A 23,096-nucleotide genomic window follows, 5' to 3' on the forward strand; every position below is an offset into this window, starting at 1 on the left:
GACACTGTCCTGTCCAACAAGATGACAACAGAAATGGGTGGAATTTCTGAGAAATCTCCAAAGGAGGGCAGGCTCGGCTAGCTCATCCCCTTCTTCCTACCTGAAATCAAGATGAAAAGTTGAAGAGAGAACAAGCATCTTGGGCCACGAGGTGGTTACAAGGAAAAGGAGTGAGAGAGACAGGAACCTGGGCCCTGACCTCCTTGGGCTGAGCAAACGATGTCAACAACTGCCCAGCTCCAGACTTCTCAGGACGAGGAAAACAAAGTCCCTCATTTGTTTAAGTCGTAGTTGGTGGGAGGGGGGATTTTGATACTTGTGGCTTGTATGTAGGGATTTACCCTCTACACAGGAGGCCATCATCATCTTCCGAGAATATCTAACATTTCAAGTAGCACTGGAGGTCCCAGGGCTAATTTACCCTCTTAACAATGGTTGGGGGAGGGTGGCAGGGAACTCAGCCAAGCTATTAACAGCAGAGCTCCATCTCCACCTTGTCCAGCACTAAGCAGTGTCAGTCTGTCACCCAGTATATCCAGAGATCTAGCCCTATATCTAAAACTAACCCCTTGAATTCACTGGGTGAACAAGAGCGGTTGGGAACCTCAGTTTCCTCACCTGTAAAATGGGCATAAGTCTACAAGAGCCCTTTTAACTCTGACAACATTTCATACTCCACTTTGCTTCCCTAAAAGTTCTATCTGGTAATTTATCCCAATACCAGCTTTTTGGGGCCAGCCTGTTTCACCCAGGTACCAGACTAAGGAAAGTAATTTTTAATTAAGAACATCCCAATTAAAAAACTTTTTTTTTTTTTTTTTAAGGAGGAGGCCAGAATTGAGTTTTCTGAGGGGGCTGGTATCAGATACAAGAATGTCAAACAGGTTTTTTCCACAATGACAAATGTGATTGCTTCATAGTAAATGCCTGAAATATTAAAAAAAATTTTTTTGATATGTTCTTATTGATCTTAGAGAGAGAGAGAAAGGGAGAAGAACAGAGAGATAGAAACATCGATTAGAAACATCAGTCAGCTGCCTCCTGCATGTCCCCTACTTGGGATCAAGCCCACAACCCTGCCATGTGCCCTGACCAGAAATCCAACCTGCTATGTTTTGGTGCATGGGATGACACCCATACAACTGAGCCACACCAGCAGGGTTGAAATGATTTTGAGAAGAACTGTGAGGTCCATTCTGGTTGGAGAGGGAGAGGAGAAGAGGTCAGTGATTAATTAGTGATGTCTGCCATGGATGCAGTAAGGTGGGTATATGTCCATATATTGACTGCTGGGCCTGTGCTCACAGTTCACAGTCTCACCATTTCTTCAGCAGGCTGAAGACAATCAGATTCGGTGAGGGAATTAGCTGAGTTCCCATAAGAGACAAAATTATGGCATGATCCCGACTGGGCCAGGGTCACAAGGTCACCAGTGAAACACTCTGATAACATACTTCGAAGAAAACGGTACTCCACGTATACAAGTTTGTGTTCAAATTTCTCCTTTTTATAAAACAATTTATATTGAATTAAGATTCAACCAAATTAGTTTATTCTAATTTGATTACCTATATAAAGACCTCATCTCCCTATCTCCCTATAAGGTCAAATTCTGAAACTCTGAAGTCTAAAAAGTCAACATATAACATTTTCTTTTTTGCAGTTGCCTCTTTCCTGTCCTTCCCCACCCCAGTTAATTGAGATACTATTAACATACAGCACAGTATAAGTTTAAGGTATACAGAATAATGATTTGACTTGCATAGATCTTGAAATCATGGCCACAATAAGTTTAGTTAACATCCATCATTTCTCATATAGATACAAAAAGAAAAAAAAAAAACACATTTTTTTCCCTTGTGATGATAACTCTCAGGGTTTACTCTCATAACAATGTTCATATATAACATACAGTGTTATTAACTATAGTCATCATGTTGTACATCACGTCCCTGGTACTTATTTATCTTATAATTAGAAGTTTGTGCCTTTTGACCACCTTTATCCAATTCCAGAGACATCTGGAATGGTTTGGAGAAGAACTGTGAGGTCCATTCTGGTTGGAGAGGGAGAGGAGAAGAGGTCAGTGATTAACTAGTGATGTCTGTCATGGATGCAGTAAGGTGGGTATATGTCCATATATTTTTATTTGGCTTTATATGTTGAGTGACTTTCCAGACTACTGCCCCCTGACCAAAGTAATTGGGGGGAGGGAGGCTTTTATATGCATCCACACATTCTTTTCTTTGCGACACTCCCTTTCTTTATAATCACTCAGCCCTGGAAGTGAGCCTGATGAACTTGCCTGGACAATTCTGAAGGTTGCCATCTAGATGCCAAGGAGAGAGGCACCTGGAACAGATCCTTCCCTCATGGCCTTCAGAAGAATCCAACCTTGCCAATGTTTTCATTCAAACTTCTAGCCTCTACAACAGTGAGATGAGTATTTGTTGTTTATGAGACACAGTTTGTGGTATTTTGTTATGGCAGCCCTAGCAAACGAGTAGATGAGTCTTTATTTAAACAAATGAGTTGTCTACATCTATAAGAAGAAATAAATGCATAAATACTGTCAAAATATTAATGCTTTTTCATTTGTATCATAAATATATCAAATTGTCCATGTACAAATGTCCACTTAGATTCCCCTTCTGTGTGGAGAGAGCTTGTTCACAATAATAATGTAGACATTAACCAAAACCAAAATAATAAAGGAAGCAGTGATGTCTCTGGACTCACAGAGCAGGCAGGGTCCTCAGGCACAACCCCTCTCTGGGATCTCTCAGCTTCTCTGCTCTCCCAGGAACAGTCCGCAGAAGGTGGGAGGAGCCACAGCTATGCTAATTCACAGCCAAATTGATGCCTGGAATTACACTGCCAATCCAGAAACATTCCAGTGGGAAAGGCGGGTTCTCAGTGTGGTATTTCCAACCACACGAACCATGACTGTCCACTGCTAGTTGTGCTGGTGATGGAAATAACAATACACTTGTGGTGTCAGAGGGCTTGCACCCAGGTTGTGGGTAGCAATACCCCAGGGGCCCTGGGTTGGCACTCACTGCCCTTGTCCAGGCCTTTCTCTGTTCTGCTTGTCATTCCCATTGGCCCCTGGACAGAAGAGGATCCCTGGCTTCCTTCTGCTGAAGCTGCCCATGGACAGCACCCCTGATCCGATGCCCCTTGCTGGGAACTTCAGCCAGCTGCTCCAGACAGAGGTCATGAGAAAGGGAAGTGGCTTCCATCACCCAGGACCCATTTTCTCTGTATACAGGATGTGAACTGAGTGTCAGCAAACACACTTGCTGCTGGGGTTTTTCATGCAATTCAACAAAGCACAACTGGTGTTTGTGCTGTGCTAGGTGCTGGCGTTACAGTGACAGCAGCCATGCCTAAGGACCTCACAGGACGGCAGAGGGGTGCTGGACTCCCAGCTGAGCGAGTGAAGTGACTGGTGTCAAGATGATCACAGAGGGCCCTTGTGGCTGTGCTGCTGGTGGCAACTCTTCGCAGAGCCTATGGCCAGCCCTGCAGGGAAGCTGACCTGAAAGCCCACCAGCCCCAGCCCCAGCTCCAGCCCCAGCCCCAGCCCCAGCCCCAGCCCCAGCCCCAGCCCCAGCCCCAGCCCCAGCCCCAGCCCCAGCCCCACCCAGCAGAGCTGCTTGTTCATGAAATCCATGCCCAGAGCGTGCAGAGGCTGCATCCTGGTAAAATTTGGTATGACCCTCCTCCTAGCATGGGCTTTGTGGGTCAGACAAACCTGAGATCAAATCCTGCCTCTGTAGGAACAAGAGTCTTTACATCTTTAAGCCTCAGCTTTCTCATCTCAAAAACGGAGGTAAAGTAATACCAAACCCTAGAACTGTGGAATTTAAATCAAATATGGCTGTGGCATGCAGACAAATCCCCTTCTCCCACACCCTCCCGCTGCACCCAATGGAGCAGATCCTTTGTTTCTGATGCCATCACTCCCTCAGCCTTCATCTCTGAGCACCCCTGGGGTCTCCTGGCTTCATCTGCTGCCCTCGTCTGCCCATCCCTCCACTCGCATTTTTTCCTTATAAAAAAAGCTCTCCAGATCCCACATGTGTCTTTCTGCACTCAGAGATCAGACTAAGAAAAACGGGCAGGGGAGTGGGAGACAGCTGAGCAGGGTAACCAGCAACTTCAACCTTTCTCACTTGTGTTTTTCTCCCCACCTCTCCTCCTCCACCTCTTCCTCACCCTTTTCCTTCTTTTCGTCTTTCTGCCTCTCCTTTTTCTCTCAGTCTTTCAAACTCCCTTCCTTTCTCTCTCTCTCTCTCTCTCTCTCTCTCTCTCTCTCTCTCTCTCTCTCACCGTGATACTCATGTTTCTTAACATCACGAGTAGGTCTCACCATGGCACCTCTCTCAAGTGGCACTTTGAACCTCCTTGCAGCTCTTGTCCAGGAAGCTAGACATGGAATTAGAAACCTCTAACATGCATAAGACGATAAGAAAAATTTAAGACAGTAATCTAGCTTTTAGAAAGTTCTTAAGTCTATGTCTCAGAAACAATAGAGTGATTAAGATTGTTTATAGCATAAATTTTTGTAGCACAATTGTTATAGCACGAATGTTATTTTATTTTTTATAGCTATTTTGTTTCAAAACTCACTACACAGATGCTCAGAAGAAAGATTTGAGTTTTAGAATTAATGTCTCAGTATTTTTTGGTTTAAACAGTATGCTTTTAAGTAAATGCTCATCAACCTCCTCTTCTCTTCTAGTCAAAGATGGAGTCTGGATAAAGCTGCAGATCTGCTTACTTTTTTATTTTTTTAGAGAGAGAAGAAGAGAGAGAGGAATAGAAACACCAATGTGAAAGAGAATTCATTGGCTGCCTCCTGCGTGCCCCCTACTGGGGATCGAGCCCACAACCTGGGCATATGCCCTGACAGGGAATCGAACCCGGACCTCAGTCCATTGGATATGCTCAGTTTGCTGAGCCACACTGGCTGGACTGCTCACTTTTCATTCATGGTAATGTGGACACAGAATCTTAGATACAGCTGTAGGTATTGCTGCTCTATGGGTCTTTGCCAACTTCTGGTGATGATTTTTCTGTCCTCTAATCACTGTTCTGCCTGCTTACACCTGCTGCTAAAGTCTTCAAATAGCAAACTTATGACCTCTGTGCTTTTTGATCCAGATGTTGGGGCATCCCTGCTGACTCAGGTTCAGCTCAGCACCCGTTGGCACTACATATCCGTGGCAGTCTCTGCAACATTTGTTTTCCATATTCCTCCTTGTAACACAGGAGTCCTGCCTAGTGATGTACTCCAGCGTCCACCAAGGTTACACCTGCACCTACTCATCCCTCCCACATCCTTGCACAGAACTGGTTGGGACATCTGCACATCTTCCATATATGTGGGATGAAGAGTGGGTTCCAGGAACTAAATTCAGGCCTGTGTCTGCCATCACTCCTCCTGGCTTTACTCTGATAGCTTGCTTATGTTGGTATGAAGCCCCCCTTGGAAAAGCTCCCTGATTTTCCAATAAGAATCCAGATAAAAAAATAAAAAAAAAACCTCCTGTCTTCTCATTTGCTTTAACATTCAGTGACTTTGGGAAAAGAGTAGAGAAGGACAGGGGAAATCACACACACACATTTCACTGGCTTTTCACAATCCACCCAGAGGTAGAGTCAGCAGATATTCTATTTCCTCTTTCTTCCTGGCTGAGATATATCCTCATGTCCATCCATTTTCTTCTTGAAGTGATTTTCGTCCCTCCACTCTTACTTTTGTTTCACTTATGTAGTGTCTGAGCCCAGGGCAGTCTGCCCCAGACAATGGCACATTGATTATTTTGAACTAAAATCACCGGAGAAGCGTAGAGAGCAGGAGAAGAACTCTGGCTCTCTTCTATCCTCAACACAGGAGATAAATCTCCACGATGGGCGCCTGCCCTACTCCCGAAGGGCTGAGAGATAACCTTATTCCAAGAGTTATAAAATCCAGAGTCTGAAAAGCATGTATAAACAAACCTTGTAACATCGTTACTAATTTACTACCCAAGCTCAGACTTCCTTTCGATTCCTTACTAATGAATACCCGAACCTGCTTAGATTCCTTTGTAATGAACACTAACTTTTTCTTTGTCCTGTCAATTTCTCACAAATGTATTGTTTCTTTGTCTAAAACGTATAAAAGGTGCTTAGTTCCGTCACTTTCCGAGCCTCATTTTATGATCTGAGTATCATACTGTGATTCTCCCTTGAACATATATATATTTTTCTCTTGCCAATCTAATCTTGAGACCATTTTATTGTTTTGCAACTGGTCCAGCCAGAAGAACTGAAGGAGGGTAGAACGGGGAAATTCTCAGCCTCTCCCCAACAATAGTGTCTACTATATGCCCGTGTTGTTTGAAAAGCTTTACAAAAACCGGCTCCTTTAATCCTTGAACAATCCACAAGATGAATACTGGTATTGCCGCCACTTCACAGATAAGGATTTAGCTATGGCGGTAGCATAGCCAGAATTTCGGTTGATGTGGTCTAGCTTGAATCTAGGCCATGCTTCTTCCCCATTAGGCAGTTTGGTGGACTGACGGAGAAACACAACTTACAGATGAATAAAAGATCATTAATGTAATGTTTTCAAAATTTTATTCATGCCACTTTTGTCTTGAGGTATGAAGTGAATGAGAGGATCTGGGAAGACTGTATAAATCCTAGCGATGTTGCGAGATTAGACAGAGGAGAGATCCACATTATAAGAGCAGGACATGCTAACTTAAATAGGAAAAGGAAGCTTGCAGAAGTGACCACATCGATAGTGGTCCTTGGGCTCAACTGTAGAAAGGCCCATTAGGCCCTGGGTGGTTTAGCTCAGCAGTTAGAGCATCAGCCTGTGGACCAAAGAGTCATGTAGGGCTGTGTGGGAGATGACTAATTGATGTGTCTCTCTCATATCCATGTTTCTCTCTCCCTCCCTTCCTCCTTCCCACTCTATCTAAAAATCAATGCAAAATATCCTCAGGTGAGGATTAAAAAAAGAAAGATAGGCCCATCAGTGTATTTATGGGTAAAATGAGGATCAAACTCAGGCCTTCCATGATGAAATTTTCTGCTCTTTCTATCATTCATAACCTTTTCCATGTGAATCCTGCCGTTCATTTTGTATACAAAACTTCTTGAAGTGATCTCTCCTGTTTAGTTTGTTTTAAGTGGTTGTCTATGTAATAGGATGAAAATAGGCTTATTACTGGTCTAGGTCTAGCCTGACATCTGGACTTATCTTTCCATTTCCTGACCCCATCCCACTCCACTGCATTTTATTAAAATGTAAAATTGAATTATAGGTCATTTTTTGAATATACACTTTTTTCTTACATTTCTGGCTTTTGCACAGAATGTCTTTTTTGTTTGGTCACTCCTGTATTCTCTTGGCCTCTTCTCTTCCCCCATGGTATGCAGACTTGTTTATCTGACCTTTCTATGTCCTTCAGGCATGTCCTTCTATAATGCCTTTCTTTAAAAAAAAACAAAACACCCTGGCCGGTTTGGCTCAGCGTTTGGAACGTCCGCCTGCGGTCCGGAGAGACCCGGGTTCGGTTCCCGCTAAGGGCATGTACCTCGGCTGCAGTTTGTCCCCGGCCCTGGTTGGTCGTGCGGGTGTCAGCCACTCGATGTGTCCCTTTCACATCGATGTTTCCCTCTCTCTCTCTTCCTCTCTCTCCCTCCCACTCTATCTGTACAAAAAAATGGAAAAATGTCCTCGGGTGAGGATAAAAAAAAAAAAAAAATTATTGATTTTTTGAGAGAGAGAGAAATGGAGAAAGAGATGAAAAACATCGATGTGAGAGAGAAACAACGATTGGCTGCCTCCTGCATGCCCTGCACTAGGAATCAAGCCTGAAACCTGGGCATGTGCCTTGACCAGGAATTGAACTGGGACCTCTCAGTTCATGGGACGATGCTCACTCCACTGGGCTATAATGCCTTTCTTGACTTTAGAGTTTCTGCTGCCACCCCCTCCCCTTTTTTTACAGTAAAAGTAAGTTTTTTTCAATCATTGCTCTGGTACAAAGCATTTTAACCAGGTCCATACTGGTTTGTGAGAGTCAATTGTCAAATTTTCAGAAATTGGGCAAGCTGGTTATTTAGTCATGAATAGATGACTATGGTGGAAGTATTCATGTCAGTGAAAACACAAGTCATTTTGATTTGCATTTTGTTTGTTTGTTTTCTGGAAAGCTGTTTAACCAGGATATCACTGAAAATAACAACAATTATGCCCATCCTTGTCCAAATATATGAGTATAAAATGCTAATAAAGTAGACAAAATTAGGCTAAATTGTCAAGCTATTACAGTGATAGCATATTCTTCATATTTTTATCTACCAGTTTCTTTGGTTTAAAAAAGGTTCCCTAAATTCAGGTGCAAGCTTCAAAGGGAAAATAAAATCAATACTCTGAAGAAATAAAGAAATAACTCTGCATTTGCATATGCCATCATCAGCGAACAGCACAGCCATAGAGCTGAGAAAATTGCAGACCTTTCCAACCCAGCCTTTGATTAATGACTTAATTAAAGTGGGATTAATGTAACTCTGTTGGTGATGCTAGTGAAAGTAGAAAATACTCCGGCAATCTACCCTACCAGTCATGTAGGAAACACTGACGGCAGGTGACAGAGTCAGCCCCTTAGACACTTGAAGATCTGGAAGGAAGGCTGATGGTTGTGAGCTATGCTATCAAAAACCGAGAAGCAAAGAAATGAAATGTAAATAAGTGCAACTCAGCCCATATATCATCTAGTGTTCTTTTTATAAAGACCCTTAGGAAAAATTTCTCTCAAGTCTCAGTAACAAGCAAAGCTGACTTCTCTTTAATAATTGTTTTATAACTTTATGCACACTATAAATCGTGTAACTAATTCTACTTTCCTTTTTGAACTGACAGCTGGGGGAGATTAGAGCTAAATTTGTGGTCTAAATAACTAATGTATAGAACCATGGGGCACATAAGTCTGGGTGCTAATCTAAGCACTGTATTTACTCTTCCCTTATCTTTATGTTCCTTGGTTTTGTTCTCTTAACTTTGTTTCACCACTTCCAGTCTATGCATTTTTGTAAGTCATCATTGGCCTGTTTGTTCTGAAATGGGATATAAATAAATAACACAGGCTGGAGATGGGCACAGCGGCTAGTTCTCTAAAGCACAGTTGCACTTTGAAGTCTTGCTTATTTCAAGCTGATATTGTGCCCATTATTTCTGCTTCTACTCAAAATGGCCCTAGGACTCATATCCAAATTCATTTTGTAGTTAACAGAAACTCTATCTATCTATCTATCTATCTATCTATCTATCTATTAATATTTGAGCTGGTTAAAATTTTACTTTTTCTCCAGTTGTACTATGACAGTTATTTTTATAGCATCAGAATGCAATAACCTTTATAAGATTAAGCAAAGATAAAGAAACCTGCTGGAGAACAGATACTAAAGTGAGGAAGGACATAGAGCCACAGATAATGACATTTCCAAACCAATTTTGTCAGTATGCTTACCTATGTAAATCATGCTGTTGATATTTAGAAGAAAGCTTAAGTGTTCTGAACTAATTTTAGGCTAGATTTTGATAAAAACAAGACTCAATCACAACAAATCTAAAAGAGCTATTGTTAATTCAGTAATTACTCTACATGAAAGGTGTATTTAGTGTAGGTGTTTAGATTATAATGGGGCATATTTTGGAGGAAATTTCTCAGTATTCCCTCACATTCATACCTGTTAAATCACCAAACCAAACAGTCCTACTGCAGACCAGGCATTGTGCATTGCATGATGATATATATATATATATATATATATATATATATATATACACACACACACACACACACAGAAGCCCAAATCAGAGGGGGGGAATTATATGGGTTTCTTTTATTTCTCTGTAAAAATCATATAACTTTTTCTGAACCATGGGCGTGGGGATGCATTATGTAATAACAGAATATCTACTATGCAAAATGGGTCAATACAATTTGCATGGGCATTAAGCAGTAAAAATATTAGAATGTAGTAACATTTATGAATAAAAATATGAAGAAAACAGTCTAATCTTTTTTCTCTACATATAGTATTAATATATGGCACAACATGTACAGATCAAATTTTTTATTTTATCTCTTGAGGTGAATGCTATTATTGTCGTTCTCTGAAAGAGTCAATTGTAAAAGGACATGCCCAAGTTTACAGGGCAAGAATTAACTCATTCTGTTTAATGCAATCTTTTTCTCAACAGCTATTATTTATGCAAGGAGGTGTGTGGACATTGGAAAGACAGGGATAAATAAAACTGTTCCACAATAGGAAGAGCGAAAGGGAAAAGGGTTAAGAATTCCCTTTATATTCACGTTGGTTGTCTTGGAAAATTTATTCTTTCTAATCCTGAATGTTTCAGATAAAAACAAATAAACAATTAGAATTATTATGTCATCAGCAACGTTATGAAGTTAAGACAAGGTGCATGTGGCCAGGGAAATATGAGCATGTGTCATATAGATAAGTGGATGAATGGTAGGTAGTTATGAATTATGAATCTAATTATGAATCTCTGAAACCTCAGACAATCATGTTAAAAAACCTAGTGTAATTTCATGGTGACTATGCTTCTTGATATTATTTATGCATTGCTATCATTTAGTATTTTTAACATGACATAACCTTAGTATCTATGTGATTATCACTTTTATAAATAAGTGGATAGGCAGTATGTTAGGAAGCACATCGTTCACTCTTAAACAGTGTGATATGTACATGACTGAAATGCATACAAAAGAATGAGAATTTTATAATACATTTCTTTTCTTCACAATTTTCAAAGATTCGAGTTTGTTCTATTATTAATCCAAAATTCTAAACATGTAAATGGGAAAATAGTTACTGATTTTTATCCCCACCCCAACAGAATAATAAGAAATCATTTTTAAAATGAAAATTTATTTTTGAAACATTGTGTAGTGGGTAACAATTTATTTTAACTTAAAAGTTCTAATTCATATTTTTCATACAGCAACATAATATTTGCTAAGGAAAAACGGGTGTCTAGATAAAGAAATTTGGAAATTAGTGAATGTGTTGATAATTTTCCAAACAATAGACAATGTTCAAGTCTTCCTTATATGTGCTTAACTTATTATAAATGTTAAGTAGATTGGGATGAAATAAAAAATAAATATGAAAAATAGATGCAAAATCAAAAGAAAAAAAATAACGCAAATAAATTCATTTTCTCATTTGAGGAGAAACTACCAACAATGATAGAAGTCCTCAATATTATTTTGAACCCAATCCTAAGCCTTATCACTGTGTTATTTGCAGGCACCAATGGGCATCTGCCCTGAGAATAGATTATTAGCACTTTCTGCCTATTTTACTAATTAACTGCCATGGTACATAAGCCCCACTCATGGTGCAAAGTGAAGAAAGTGAAGCAGAACAAGCAAGGTTTGTGAAATGAGAAAAAAAATAAAAATGTCTTCCCTCAAGAATCAATATTCTTTTTTTTTTCTGGCTCTATGATACATAAATGCAATTAACAAAATTTTAATAGTTGCTACCATATCCCATTTGGAAGAACCTCTTAGGATAAATAACACATTTTTTCATCCCTGTTGTCAATGTGTCTAATGCCATGGATGGCATATCACATATAAAATTGAAGGCTAACACTTTTTCTGAATTTAAAAAGATGTTTTGGCCAACTACAGTTATAATTCTATGATGACTCTCAGAGTCCGTAATTAGTAAAAAAGAGAAGTCTAGACAGAGAGATTATGTTCTGTGATTTGATGGTCCTTGAGTCACAAATATCCCATATGTCATCTTGACTCTTTTTTATTCTTCCTCCCCTTGCCCTTCATGCTTGGGAGACCTTCTCTTGAAAACAACAGGTTTAGCAACATTATAGTCATATCAGTTCATTCTTATCATAATTAGCCAAGATTTCATGTTTTATTTTCTGCCTGATTGAAAGCTGATGCTATTTAGGAACAATGACAACAAAAAATTACTATTCCTATCTAGGAAAATAGACACCAATTTCTTTATAAACATTTCCATAGAAACGTCACTTATATGAAGTATTCTTAAGTTTAAACATACTTGGATATCTCCCCTGGGTTCCACAACTTTAATCCTGAGTCAGAGCTTTATAGAATAGTGAAAGTCATTTCCAAGTAATGGTTTAATCAGTCCAGATTTATGTGGTTAAGTTGGTCATGTTTCTGCTGCCATGTATCCTTACCTCAAAATATACTGACCAAATATTTGATTGTTTGCTCTGTGTAAATACTACTTATCTTCATACTATCTTCACTAACTTGGGGACAGATTAACTTCATGATTGTTTTTATTAAAACAATCAACTTGAAAATGCTGAAATATGTCTGCTGAGTAGCTTATATTTTGCATATTTCATTGTAAAATTGAACTTCAAAATACAGTGACATCTCATATATTAGGGCATTAGTCTTCTTCCAAATTCAGATTTCGAGAACAGTGCTTGACATCAATAGTGACCAAAAAATAAAGCTTCTGAGAGTCACTAAACTTTGATCTTTGAATCCACATACTTGATCCCTATCTCAGGTTTAGTGATATTTTAATAACAAGCGAAACAAACAAGCAAAGACACAGATTTTCTCACTAAGGGATTAGAAGTAAACTAGAAGATACATTTGAGAGAGAGGCACAGTGACAGCATTTGCTAAATATCAGCCTGAATTTGGAGAAAAAGAAAAAAAATTCAGAAAGCTGTATGCAAAGAGAATCTTATGGGATACTAGTTGAGACGACCCTGGAACATCAGGAAAACATTAAATTATATTTAATGATCTCTGATTGAGAAGTAAGAAAATATAATATGCTTAATCCAACTTCTATCCAAAATATTTTATACTAAAAACAATTGCTTTGGTACTTCAAGAAGTAAGCCCTGCAGTTCAATGGTATAGATAATTACTTCTCAAAATTTAATATGTGTATAAACAACCTTGGGATCTTGTAAGAATGTGGATTCTTGTTGTGTAGACCTGAGAGTGTGGGGAAGATTCTGTATTTCTAACAAGCTTCCAGTTAATGCCGATAGTTTTTGTAGCAAGGTCTATATATAATGCATTAATTTTCAATAATGTCAGATAAATGAGATGTTACTGTATTTGATCTCAAACACTTTTTGAAACACTTTTTGAAATTAAAACATACTACTCATATACATTGGCAAGTTTATATTACATACAATTCATTCACTTTGGAAGTAAGAAAATAGCACTATCATAAACTATTTTTAAAATATAAAACATGTGAGAGCAAAATAAATAATAGAGCACTATTCAGTCTTTCAACCATATCATAAGCATGCATGAATTTTATTTAAATCTAACTTGGTCAATACTGTGCAAATTTTGAGGTGAGCTGTATCTATAGCATACTAAGTCACATTCAATAGAATTGTGAATTCTCTTAAACTATATTATTTCATTCTTTTTATATCTGAAAAGTATGCAGCACACAAGGCAAATTTGGGGGTATTTTTAAAAGGATACTTTGCTTTTGTTTCTGTTAGTGGTGAAACACTGTGCTTTGTTCAATGGTAAACAATCAAGATGGGTTCTTTGATATAAAAATGTCCTGGTGATCATTTTCTGGTTCTGTATTTTATGCACATAAATATTCTATGTATTAAAATATTCTATAAATAAACTGGAGCTGGGAGAAGGGGTATACTGTAATATATTTGAAGCTGTGGACTTAAAACTTTTAGGGGCATTTCACATATTATGGAAATTCTTGATCCTGCCAAATTTCTTTATACTGAGTTTATAAAATATTCATTTCCAATGACATTATTGTGAGACTTCTCTGATCTTACTACATCTTTCATACTGAAATTGTGGTTCTAGATGCATTATTGCCAATTTGACCCTTTTCAGTAACATTTTGCTGAGGGTGAGATTTCTGTGATGCTCCAAATAATTATTTAAATTCAGATGGCTAAACAAAATTACCTATTATGTTTGGTATGGATGGAGTATTTGTGTTTATGAGTAGTGAGTGGGATACCAGGGACAATTGTAAATGATATTTATGAAAGTGATATGACCTTTTACATATATGTATATATGTAAAAACTTTACAAACTTTATACTGGACAATAAGGAAAACATCTCCCGATTCTAAATCATTTACAGAAGACTCTCACATTTCCTATCGCTTTGTAATTCTATCTTCCATTTAAAAAATTAGACGGTATAGACAGCAATTGTATAAATTCGCTACCTGTAAAATTCTCTAATACAAATTGTTCCCATTTCTTAATGAAAAGTAAAATTATATGTACTAAAAAAGTTCTAGGAAGCTAGAGATGACGAGTAATTTATGTTAGCCAAAAAAAAAAAAAAAATGTGATTCCTTAGTAAATTATTTCTTGTTTATTAAAATTCCAAGACCCAATAAAACAGCTAAATGTTTAAATGATATGTTATCTGATGAACTGAGAATCTGTCCAAAGAGATTTTTCTGGGAAGAACAATTCATTGATACAAATGTGAGTGCAAATCTGTCAATTTTCAAATTTTAAAGCATACGTTTTAGCTTGTGTACATGATATCAAGTCCATACATTGTTTTCTCTGTGACAATAAAAAGTACAGTTTATTAAAAACTGAAGTAAAAATCAAAATAACATTAAAAAAAGAAAACAGTCACAGTTTTGTCATTGGTATATGCAGGTTGTTCCAGGGGCCCATCCACAGCTCCTCCTCGTCGGACTGCGTGTGGTCACTGTGGAATTCCAGAGCTTCCTTCAGGTTCTTGCTGTCAACTGCAGACTCCTGTTCAACTGTGCTTCTCAGCCTGCTCCCCGGTGTTTTCGCCGCTGCACTGTCCGTCCCCAGTGGGCAAGGGGCAAACGTCACCAGCGTTGGTCTTGTGTTCATTTTCTCAGTAGAAAATGGCCCCTTTGATAAAGTGTTCAGGGGGACATTCTCCTCATGTGTCACTGCCAACTTGTCTAGTTTCTTAAAATGCCTCCCCAGGCGGATGGGGGAAGCAACTTTCAAGTGCTCGGTGAGGCAGGCACGGCGGGTTCTCACCACAGAACCATTCTGTGCAATGTATATATTGCCATTAATGTTACCGTGGGTATTAGGATTGTGAAGACGGTTTCTCTGACACTCAGGGGCACTGTCTTCTCCAGCTGAGCTAGTTTCATAATCTCGATCAACAACTAACTTGATCATTCTTTTTCTTGCCCACTGTCAAAATAGAAAATACAATAGGTGAGACATTATCACAGGAATTAAAAAGGCAAAGATTACAATGCCTGTGCAATTCCAAACCTTTGCTAGAAAGCTATCAAAGGTATATAAATCAAAGGGAGTAGAGAGAAGGAACGCTTTATTAACATTAGTTTCTTGTCCACCAATAATACTTTGTTAATTTTTTCTATTTTTTGTATTTTATTATTTATTTATTTATTTATTTATTTATTTATTTATTTATTTATTTATTTATTTATTTTTGTTACAAATGTTTCTCCTTTTCCCCCCACTAGTTCCCCTCTCCCTCATCCTCCCTGCCCTGTCCCCAGCTTTGTTGTCCATGTCCATTGTTCATGCATACATGCATATAAGTTCTGTGGTTTCTCTCTCCCCCACCATGTTCGTACCAGCACTATTTACAATAGTTAAGATCTGGAAACAGCCCAAATGTTCATCAGTAGATGAATGGATAACAAAGCTGTGGTACATATACACAATGAAGTACTATGCAGCTGTAAGAAAGAAAGATCTCTTATCCTTTGAGATGACATGGAGGGACCTGGAAAGTATTATCCCAAGCAAAGCAAGCCAAGCAGAGAAAGACAAGTATCATATGTTGATTTTAGAATTATAACTTCCAAAGAAAGTGTTGCTGAGTTAGGAAGTAGACTTTCATTTTAGGAAACATATGTATCCTTTTAGATAAAATTGCTGCTCTACAAAAAAGGTATATTATTTATATCTAATTCAGGATCTGATCCATTGTTTGGCAGTTGCTATACCCTTCAGGAAAGCAAAATTGAAAGGGGCATACAGTATTAGTATATTCTGTTCATACTAATACTTCCATTCCCAGTATTTTAAAGATATTTTCAAACCCACATCATTCTAATTCTCTATTAATCCTTCATTGTTAGTTACATTGTGTGTGTGTGTGTGTGTGTGTGTGTGTGTGTAATTTAGTGCATTTATTCCATTGAAGTATGCTGGTTTTCTGGGTCATCTCACTGAAATACATGTTAACTTCAAAGAAAGTATCTTCCCATCCTAATCATTTATTTAGTAATGCACGAAAATGAAAACTAATTGTTGCAAGCTTTCATTTGGTAAGCAACTGAAACACAATGGGCATTTTCACAAATTTATTTTCTCTTATCATTTCATATTAGAAATGTCAAGGAGCAAAGGTTAAACAATACTATAGGTTTTTCTCAAAACAGTATTACATTTTAAGGATATGTGAACTACCAACACATTGCACTAAATAAGCCATGCTTTTTGATTTTCAGATATATATTTTATAATTATTATGTTTATTTACCTAGAAAAAATTGTATAACTGATATTACAATTTAATTTTTTTCTCAATTTACTTCAACTCATATCCAAAACAGAAAAGAAATGGTGAAAAATTGAATTTTTTTGAAATTTATCTCATTTATCTTCTAATATTTCAAAGTGCCAACTACCAATCTGTTTGAACCTGTTCATGATACTGTTGACAATACCTTCGCCAGCTGAAATGTACATATATGCAAAAGTGCAAAAGTAGACTTTTAGAGATTTCATTTGTTGCAGCTCGCCCTGAGTTATTTTTAAAGATGATATAAAAACCACCATATATATTCATATAATACATTTCAATAGATGGGGCATCCTTGTAATACATAATGCCACATTGCATTAGTAGAAATCCCACTGAAAATATTAAATGTTGATCAACTGATTGCATGTCTTCCGAGTTACTAATATAGGAAAGACGAGTCTATATTACCCTATACTCTTATATACACATCTATTTGGATAGCATATATATTCACTTTTCTGGCATGTTTCTACTCTTAAATCAGATCAAAATCATGTTCAATGTCCTCCCATCCAAGTGTCATTTTAGAGAACACACAGAAGGCACTGCACACAAGAACACTCATCACTGCAAAACTCCCACCTACTGTGATCTTTTAAAGTGCTGTGTTGTAACCTTCAGAGTTTGCTCCTGGAGGCTTCCTTGGTTCTGCATTCCTGCTTTGGTCATACTCTGGCACCTGAAAGCCCCATGGACCTCCAGACTGACTTTCGCTACTACTGCTACTACTGCTCAATTCTGATTCTGCCTCACTTTCCACACCTCCTTCCACTGAAGCTGATTCCATGGTACCCTCCTCAATGATGTCTTGAGATTCAAGGTCTGTTGGTTCTTCCATAGGGGCTGGCTCACTTTCCTCTTCTTCTGCTGGATGTTCTTCTTCTGGTTCTTCAGGTGGCTTCTGTTTTTTACCTTTGACATCTTGGACCTCTTCAATAACGGGCCTTCTTCTTGCAAGAAATATGTTTTTCCTTGCCTTTTCTCCTTCTGACTCTGTGGATTCTGACCCTTCTGATTCAGGGGTAGAACTTTCCTCCTCTTCAGAGGGTGTCTCTGACTCTGACTCCTCTTCTGTCGTCTCAGAGTAACTGAACTCGGATTCTGTTTCAGTGTATTCAGTATAGTCGCTTGAGGTTTCCTCCTCTGATTCTACTGTGCTTTCTGTAGCTTCATCTTGGTCCAGAGTTAGTTTCAAGTAATCTTTATCTTCTTCCTCAAGGCGTCTCTGCCATTCTTCACCCTCAAGGTCCACGATGCCTCTTCTCTCTGCTAGTCCTCTAACTTTCTTAAAAATCATGGGGAATAACCTGGCTCTCTTCCATGTTGTGGGTGTAGGCTCAGCGGCTGGTGGCTTTTCAATAGTGACAACTACTTCCTCCTCACTAGGCTCTATAATTTCAACTTTGGGTTTTTTAATTTCCTTTTCCTGAAAATCATGAAAATGCAATTGAAATGTCAGCTGAGGGATGGTTATGATGTGACCTGGTCCCACATAAGTTAAACAGGAGTAAATCTGCAGGGTGATAGCTTAATGCAAGCTAGATAACTAATTTCAGAAAACAATCACGTGAAGATCTACTGTTTATGCCCACTGTATATACATAGATGTTGATCAAGAAGAAGTAAATTATTTTATTTTGGCTTATATTAATGGCACCAAATTCTAATGTTTTCTTATTTTTTTCTAATACAAAATTTATTTTACTTCTCATATCAAAGGAAAAAGAAACAATTAATCATAACTTCTTTCTTTTATTATTCATAAAATTTAATATTTTTATGTGTTTTCTTTAATAAAATTGTAAATAATCTGGAAATTATGATAGTTTATCTGAATAGCTTGTGAAATTTTACTATTTTCTTAATTTGAAAAGGAAAAAGCTATAGTGATATTTCTTTGTTGTCTGTGTGTGTATTTAAAAAAGAAATGTCCCAAGTAAATATTTCAGGCAAAATATAATAAGAATTACATATACATAACTCATGCTAATTTAAACAAATATTTCATTAAAATATTGGTGATAATATTTTATTTTCTCATAACAGAAAGATAAAGACTATACTTTTTAATAATTTTTAGGTATGCTGAACACATTGTTCTGCAAAATTGGTATATGATTTATTTTAATGTTATCTTTATGGAAAAATAATTTAGGATTTTAGAAAATGTAATTTTATTGTCACTTAATTCCAGGACTCTAACATTTTATAGAAAAATATAAATAACACTTATATGAAAATTAATCTACAGACAATGATCAGCATATTAAATTTCTATGAAATATATGTGTTAAGTGAATAGAATTTCTGATTGTTGGAAAATATTATAGCCTGTTATGTAAATATGGTTAACGTATTGTTCTTAGATTATTAACCTTACATAAGGAAATTATAATAATTACCTCTTCTTCATATTCCTCCTCAGCTTCACCCACCACCTCACCATATTCCTCTTGTCCAGCCGGTGGTAACAAGCGACGGCGACTTCCATATTGAGGCATTTCATACCTGTAATAGAAACTTACAACTTTAAACATTTTTTTATGTGGTCTGGTTAGACTCTATGACTGATCTCTGTTTTCTTCTTTTTCTTCATCACTCAATCAATGGATATTTATTCCTAACCTATTAGGCTTCTTGTAAACTAGTTACAAAACCGTAAGGTAAGTACTACAACCTGATGACCAATGGTTTTTGCCATAATGATACCCTAGAATAACAATAAAAAAAAATCAAGTTATTTCAGATTTAAGTTTTGGGAGAGTCTAGAATGACGAGGAAGGCATATTGTTCCTTAATTAATTGAAAAATTTAAGACACAAAATAGGCTCCTTCTAAACATATAATGGCTTATTCAGAACAAAAAGTCTCTATATGTTACAGTCAAGATCTGCTTCAAACATGATCTGTGGTGGTCATTACATTTCTTGACTGTGTTTTTATAAAGCAACTTCTGTGTGTAGAAATGCTTATAACTAAATTCTGAAGTATGTTTTTTCAATTTCTCTTAGGCAAATCTTGAGAGTGACTGGTTAGATAAAATGTTAAACATCTCATATAAAAATGATGAATTCAGGAATTGAGCAAATATGTTTGACTTTTTCCCCATTTAAGTAATTTTGAATAATAATTTTTACTGCATTCTAAGAGTCAATATCAACATAGAACATCAAAGCATAACTCAATATAGAAAAATGGTGAAAGCCTTATTGAAACTAAAACTGGATATGTTGCTTATTTTCAAAGATGAAACAAAATGACATTCATAAAACAAATAGTAGTAATATTCCTTCGCTAATTCCTTATTATTCATAAAAAATATTAAGATACTGGATTAAAAAATCTGAAGATGTACCCATGCTCATAACTGTAATAAGCTTGTCCATATTCCTGGCCAGGATCAATTCCAGACTCCATGGATAACTCCTATTGTTCAAAAAGAGAAATCGTATTTGAAAACAAATTCTTATTATGTTTCAGCTCAAAGTCAGATTTCCAGACCTAGGATTTGATGATTCTCAAAATACTCCTGTCAAAATAACTTTAATTGCATATGTTAGTTGAACATATTCAAAAAATTGTTTCTGATTGTAACTGTTTTACATAAAATAAAGTTATGTTATTAAAACTGAGAAGGTCAAAAGGGAATTTTTAAAATAATGGTAAGTTTGTAAAGATTATAGATGAGCCTATCACTTGTTCTAGGATAAGTTTTAAAACTATCAATAGGTGGTTAATATTTCACTCTATTTTAACATATTATTAATAGACTTTAGCTTTGAGAAAAACTATAGCATTGTTTCATTTTCCTGCTAACAGTTTTCTACTACCCAGAACACCTCTATTTATCAAAAGCCATTCTTAGAAAAATAAAACATTAATAAAAATTATGTTAACATGTGATATTTCCCAAATATGTTTACATTTTAAAACATACTAGATTTAATTAAATTTAATTACACTCATAATTCTGGATTCAATTATCTTTTCAAGAATATATCAGAGCAAAGCCCTTTCAAGGTTTCTAGTTCTAAACTCTAGACAATAACATTTTTGGGGGTCAAACTCTACTCTTACAGAAATATGTTTTTCCTGAGATATACATATAAAGTTAGTTTTAAATAACAATTAAATTCAAATTCATTGCATTTCCCTCTTAAATTCTATTTTAACATTTAAGTAGGTTGAACTGAAAAGTTAATCAAATTAATTTTGCAATAAAGTAAGAATAGGAAAGGAGGAAAAGCGTAAGTATCCACAGGAAAACAGCATGGTACTTTATTTCTAAAATGATCAGTTTTTTATAAAATTAATTCTGTTGGTCCAGGAATAAAAATTATTTGGGAAATAAAGGTTCTCTGAGAGCACAAATATATTTTTAGAAAAATATTGAAATCCACAGCCCAAATAATCCTCAGTTGTGTTCTGTTGGCAAACATCATTTAAAAAATTTTAAATTTGTTGCCATAATTCTAATCAGAATAATGCTATCAAATTTTATTTTTTAAATAAATATAAAGAGGGCATCACTGGAGTTATATTTTCATGTCATGAATTTAGTTAGTGGTACTACTCCTTACAGCAATCATGTTCTGTATTAGTTACTGCTCTGTTCTCACCCATACATTTTACTTCTCTACCCACAGCACAGTAGGATCTCCCATCTGCTCTTCTGTTTTCATGTCTAATAAACTCCATTCACTTACATTACTTAAGATGTTTAAGTCTGCAGTCCCTCATCTTTACTAATGCACTATCTGATGACTGCTATTTACAAACGCGTTGTAAACCAATTGCAAAAGAATCAATTTTTTATATTAAAACTGTTTCAGTTTACTCACCAGAATAGCTAAGAATTAAAAAAAAAAAATCACCAATACAATCTTTTGGCAGGGACAGGGAGCACTGGACCCCTCATACACTTCTAGAGAGATTATAAATTCATTAAATCTTTTGGAAAATGGATACTAATAATAATCATAAAGTCAAATATATGCATATCTTGTTTCACAGAAATTCAGTGTAGTTCAGTTTGTATACCCAATATAAACGTGTACCATTGCACACCAAAATACTGTATTCATAGCAGCCAATGCACAGGTCCACAAGGTAAACACACTACAACATCACATAACAACAGAGGTGAACCTCCCAAACAGAATGATGAGCAAAAGAAGCCAGGTACAAATGAAACACATTATTCTATGTTATTCTAGTCACAGAAATTTCCAAAACAAACTAATATGTGTATTAGGAGCCAGGTGAAAAGTTTTCAATTAGCATTATTCACAACTTAGATAAACCTCGGGCTACAATACTGCCACTGCATAAAGAAAGCTTACATTTGGAATAAAAAAAAAAAAAATCCTGTCATTTATGACAGCATGAATGGAACTTGGGGGGCATTATGCTTAATGGACAAGCCAGACAGAGACAAATACTGCACGGTATTATATCACTTATAAGTGGAATCTAAAAAATATACCAATAAAAAGTCACACTCATGGAAACAGAGAGCAGAAAAGAGGTTGTCAATGGCTCAGGGTTTGGGAATTAGGGAGGGGCTGGTTCAAGGGACAGGACTCCAGCTCTCAGATGAATGAGGTCTGAGGTTCTAATGTAAACATTGAGATCATATTTGATAACACTGTACTATCGAATTAAAATTTGCTTAGAGAATTGAACTTAAATGTTTCCACACATAATAAAAGGTAAATAAGTGAGGTGGTGGATGTGTTAACTAGAGGAGGGGGTTCTTTTCATAATGTATATATGTATCAAATCACCACAATTGACATGTTAAATATTTTATAAGTTTATTTGTCCATTATAAGTTAATAAAGGTGAAATTAAATATATATGTATATTATGGCTTTAAAATATGTATCTTGAAAAATTAAAGAGGCCAGGTGAGTAGTTAGGGAAAGGAGAAACACTAACTGAGTGTTGACCTGGAGAGGTTCTTCTGGAGAGCTAGTAGGGAGTGTGTATTCTGTAAATATTCATCTAGCTATACAGTATGACTTACACACTTTTATGCTGCTGTTTTATTTCAACAGAAAACATTCATTATAGGAAGGAGGTGGGAGTCAGAAATGAGGTAGAGAAAGACCAATAAAAAATTGGGAAAAGGTGAAGTGTATATCTATATATATATATATCATATTGGTAGGCTTAGACTTTTGAGGTATCTGATACCCAATGTACTTATACTGATTGAAATGAAGTGAACAGGTCTCGGAACTAATACTTTTAAACTATTTGGCCAATACAGGTTTAATAATGTTGAGACTAAGAAAAGACCGTCAAATGATTTTTGAAGTTGAAAACTAAATGTCCATCAACGAAAGAATGGATAAAGAACATGTGGTATATACATACAATGGAATATTATGCAGTCTTAAAAAGACAGACCTCCTGTCATATGCAACACCA

At 36.6% G+C, this 23,096-nt stretch overlaps 1 protein-coding gene and 1 pseudogene across 1 annotated transcript in view; both read right to left on the reverse strand.

The window, feature by feature from the left end:
- Nucleotides 1-14,706: 14,706 nt before the first annotated feature.
- Nucleotides 14,707-23,096, reverse strand: part of PCDH15 (protocadherin related 15) — a 737,327-nt gene continuing 728,937 nt past the window's right edge. The window contains exons 34-35 of the mRNA XM_036264711.1: nt 19,064-19,169; nt 14,707-15,289 (exon numbers count right to left, since the gene is read on the reverse strand). Of these exons, the coding sequence (XP_036120604.1) occupies nt 14,738-15,289; nt 19,064-19,169 (658 nt within the window). The 3' untranslated portion in view covers nt 14,707-14,737. The remainder of the gene's footprint in view (nt 15,290-19,063; nt 19,170-23,096) is intronic.
- On the reverse strand, nt 21,865-21,996 carry LOC118632849 (annotated as a pseudogene).

The sequence above is a fragment of the Molossus molossus genome, unplaced genomic scaffold, assembly GCF_014108415.1.
Source record: "Molossus molossus isolate mMolMol1 unplaced genomic scaffold, mMolMol1.p scaffold_m16_p_17, whole genome shotgun sequence".
In the NCBI taxonomy this organism is placed as follows: domain Eukaryota; kingdom Metazoa; phylum Chordata; class Mammalia; order Chiroptera; family Molossidae; genus Molossus; species Molossus molossus.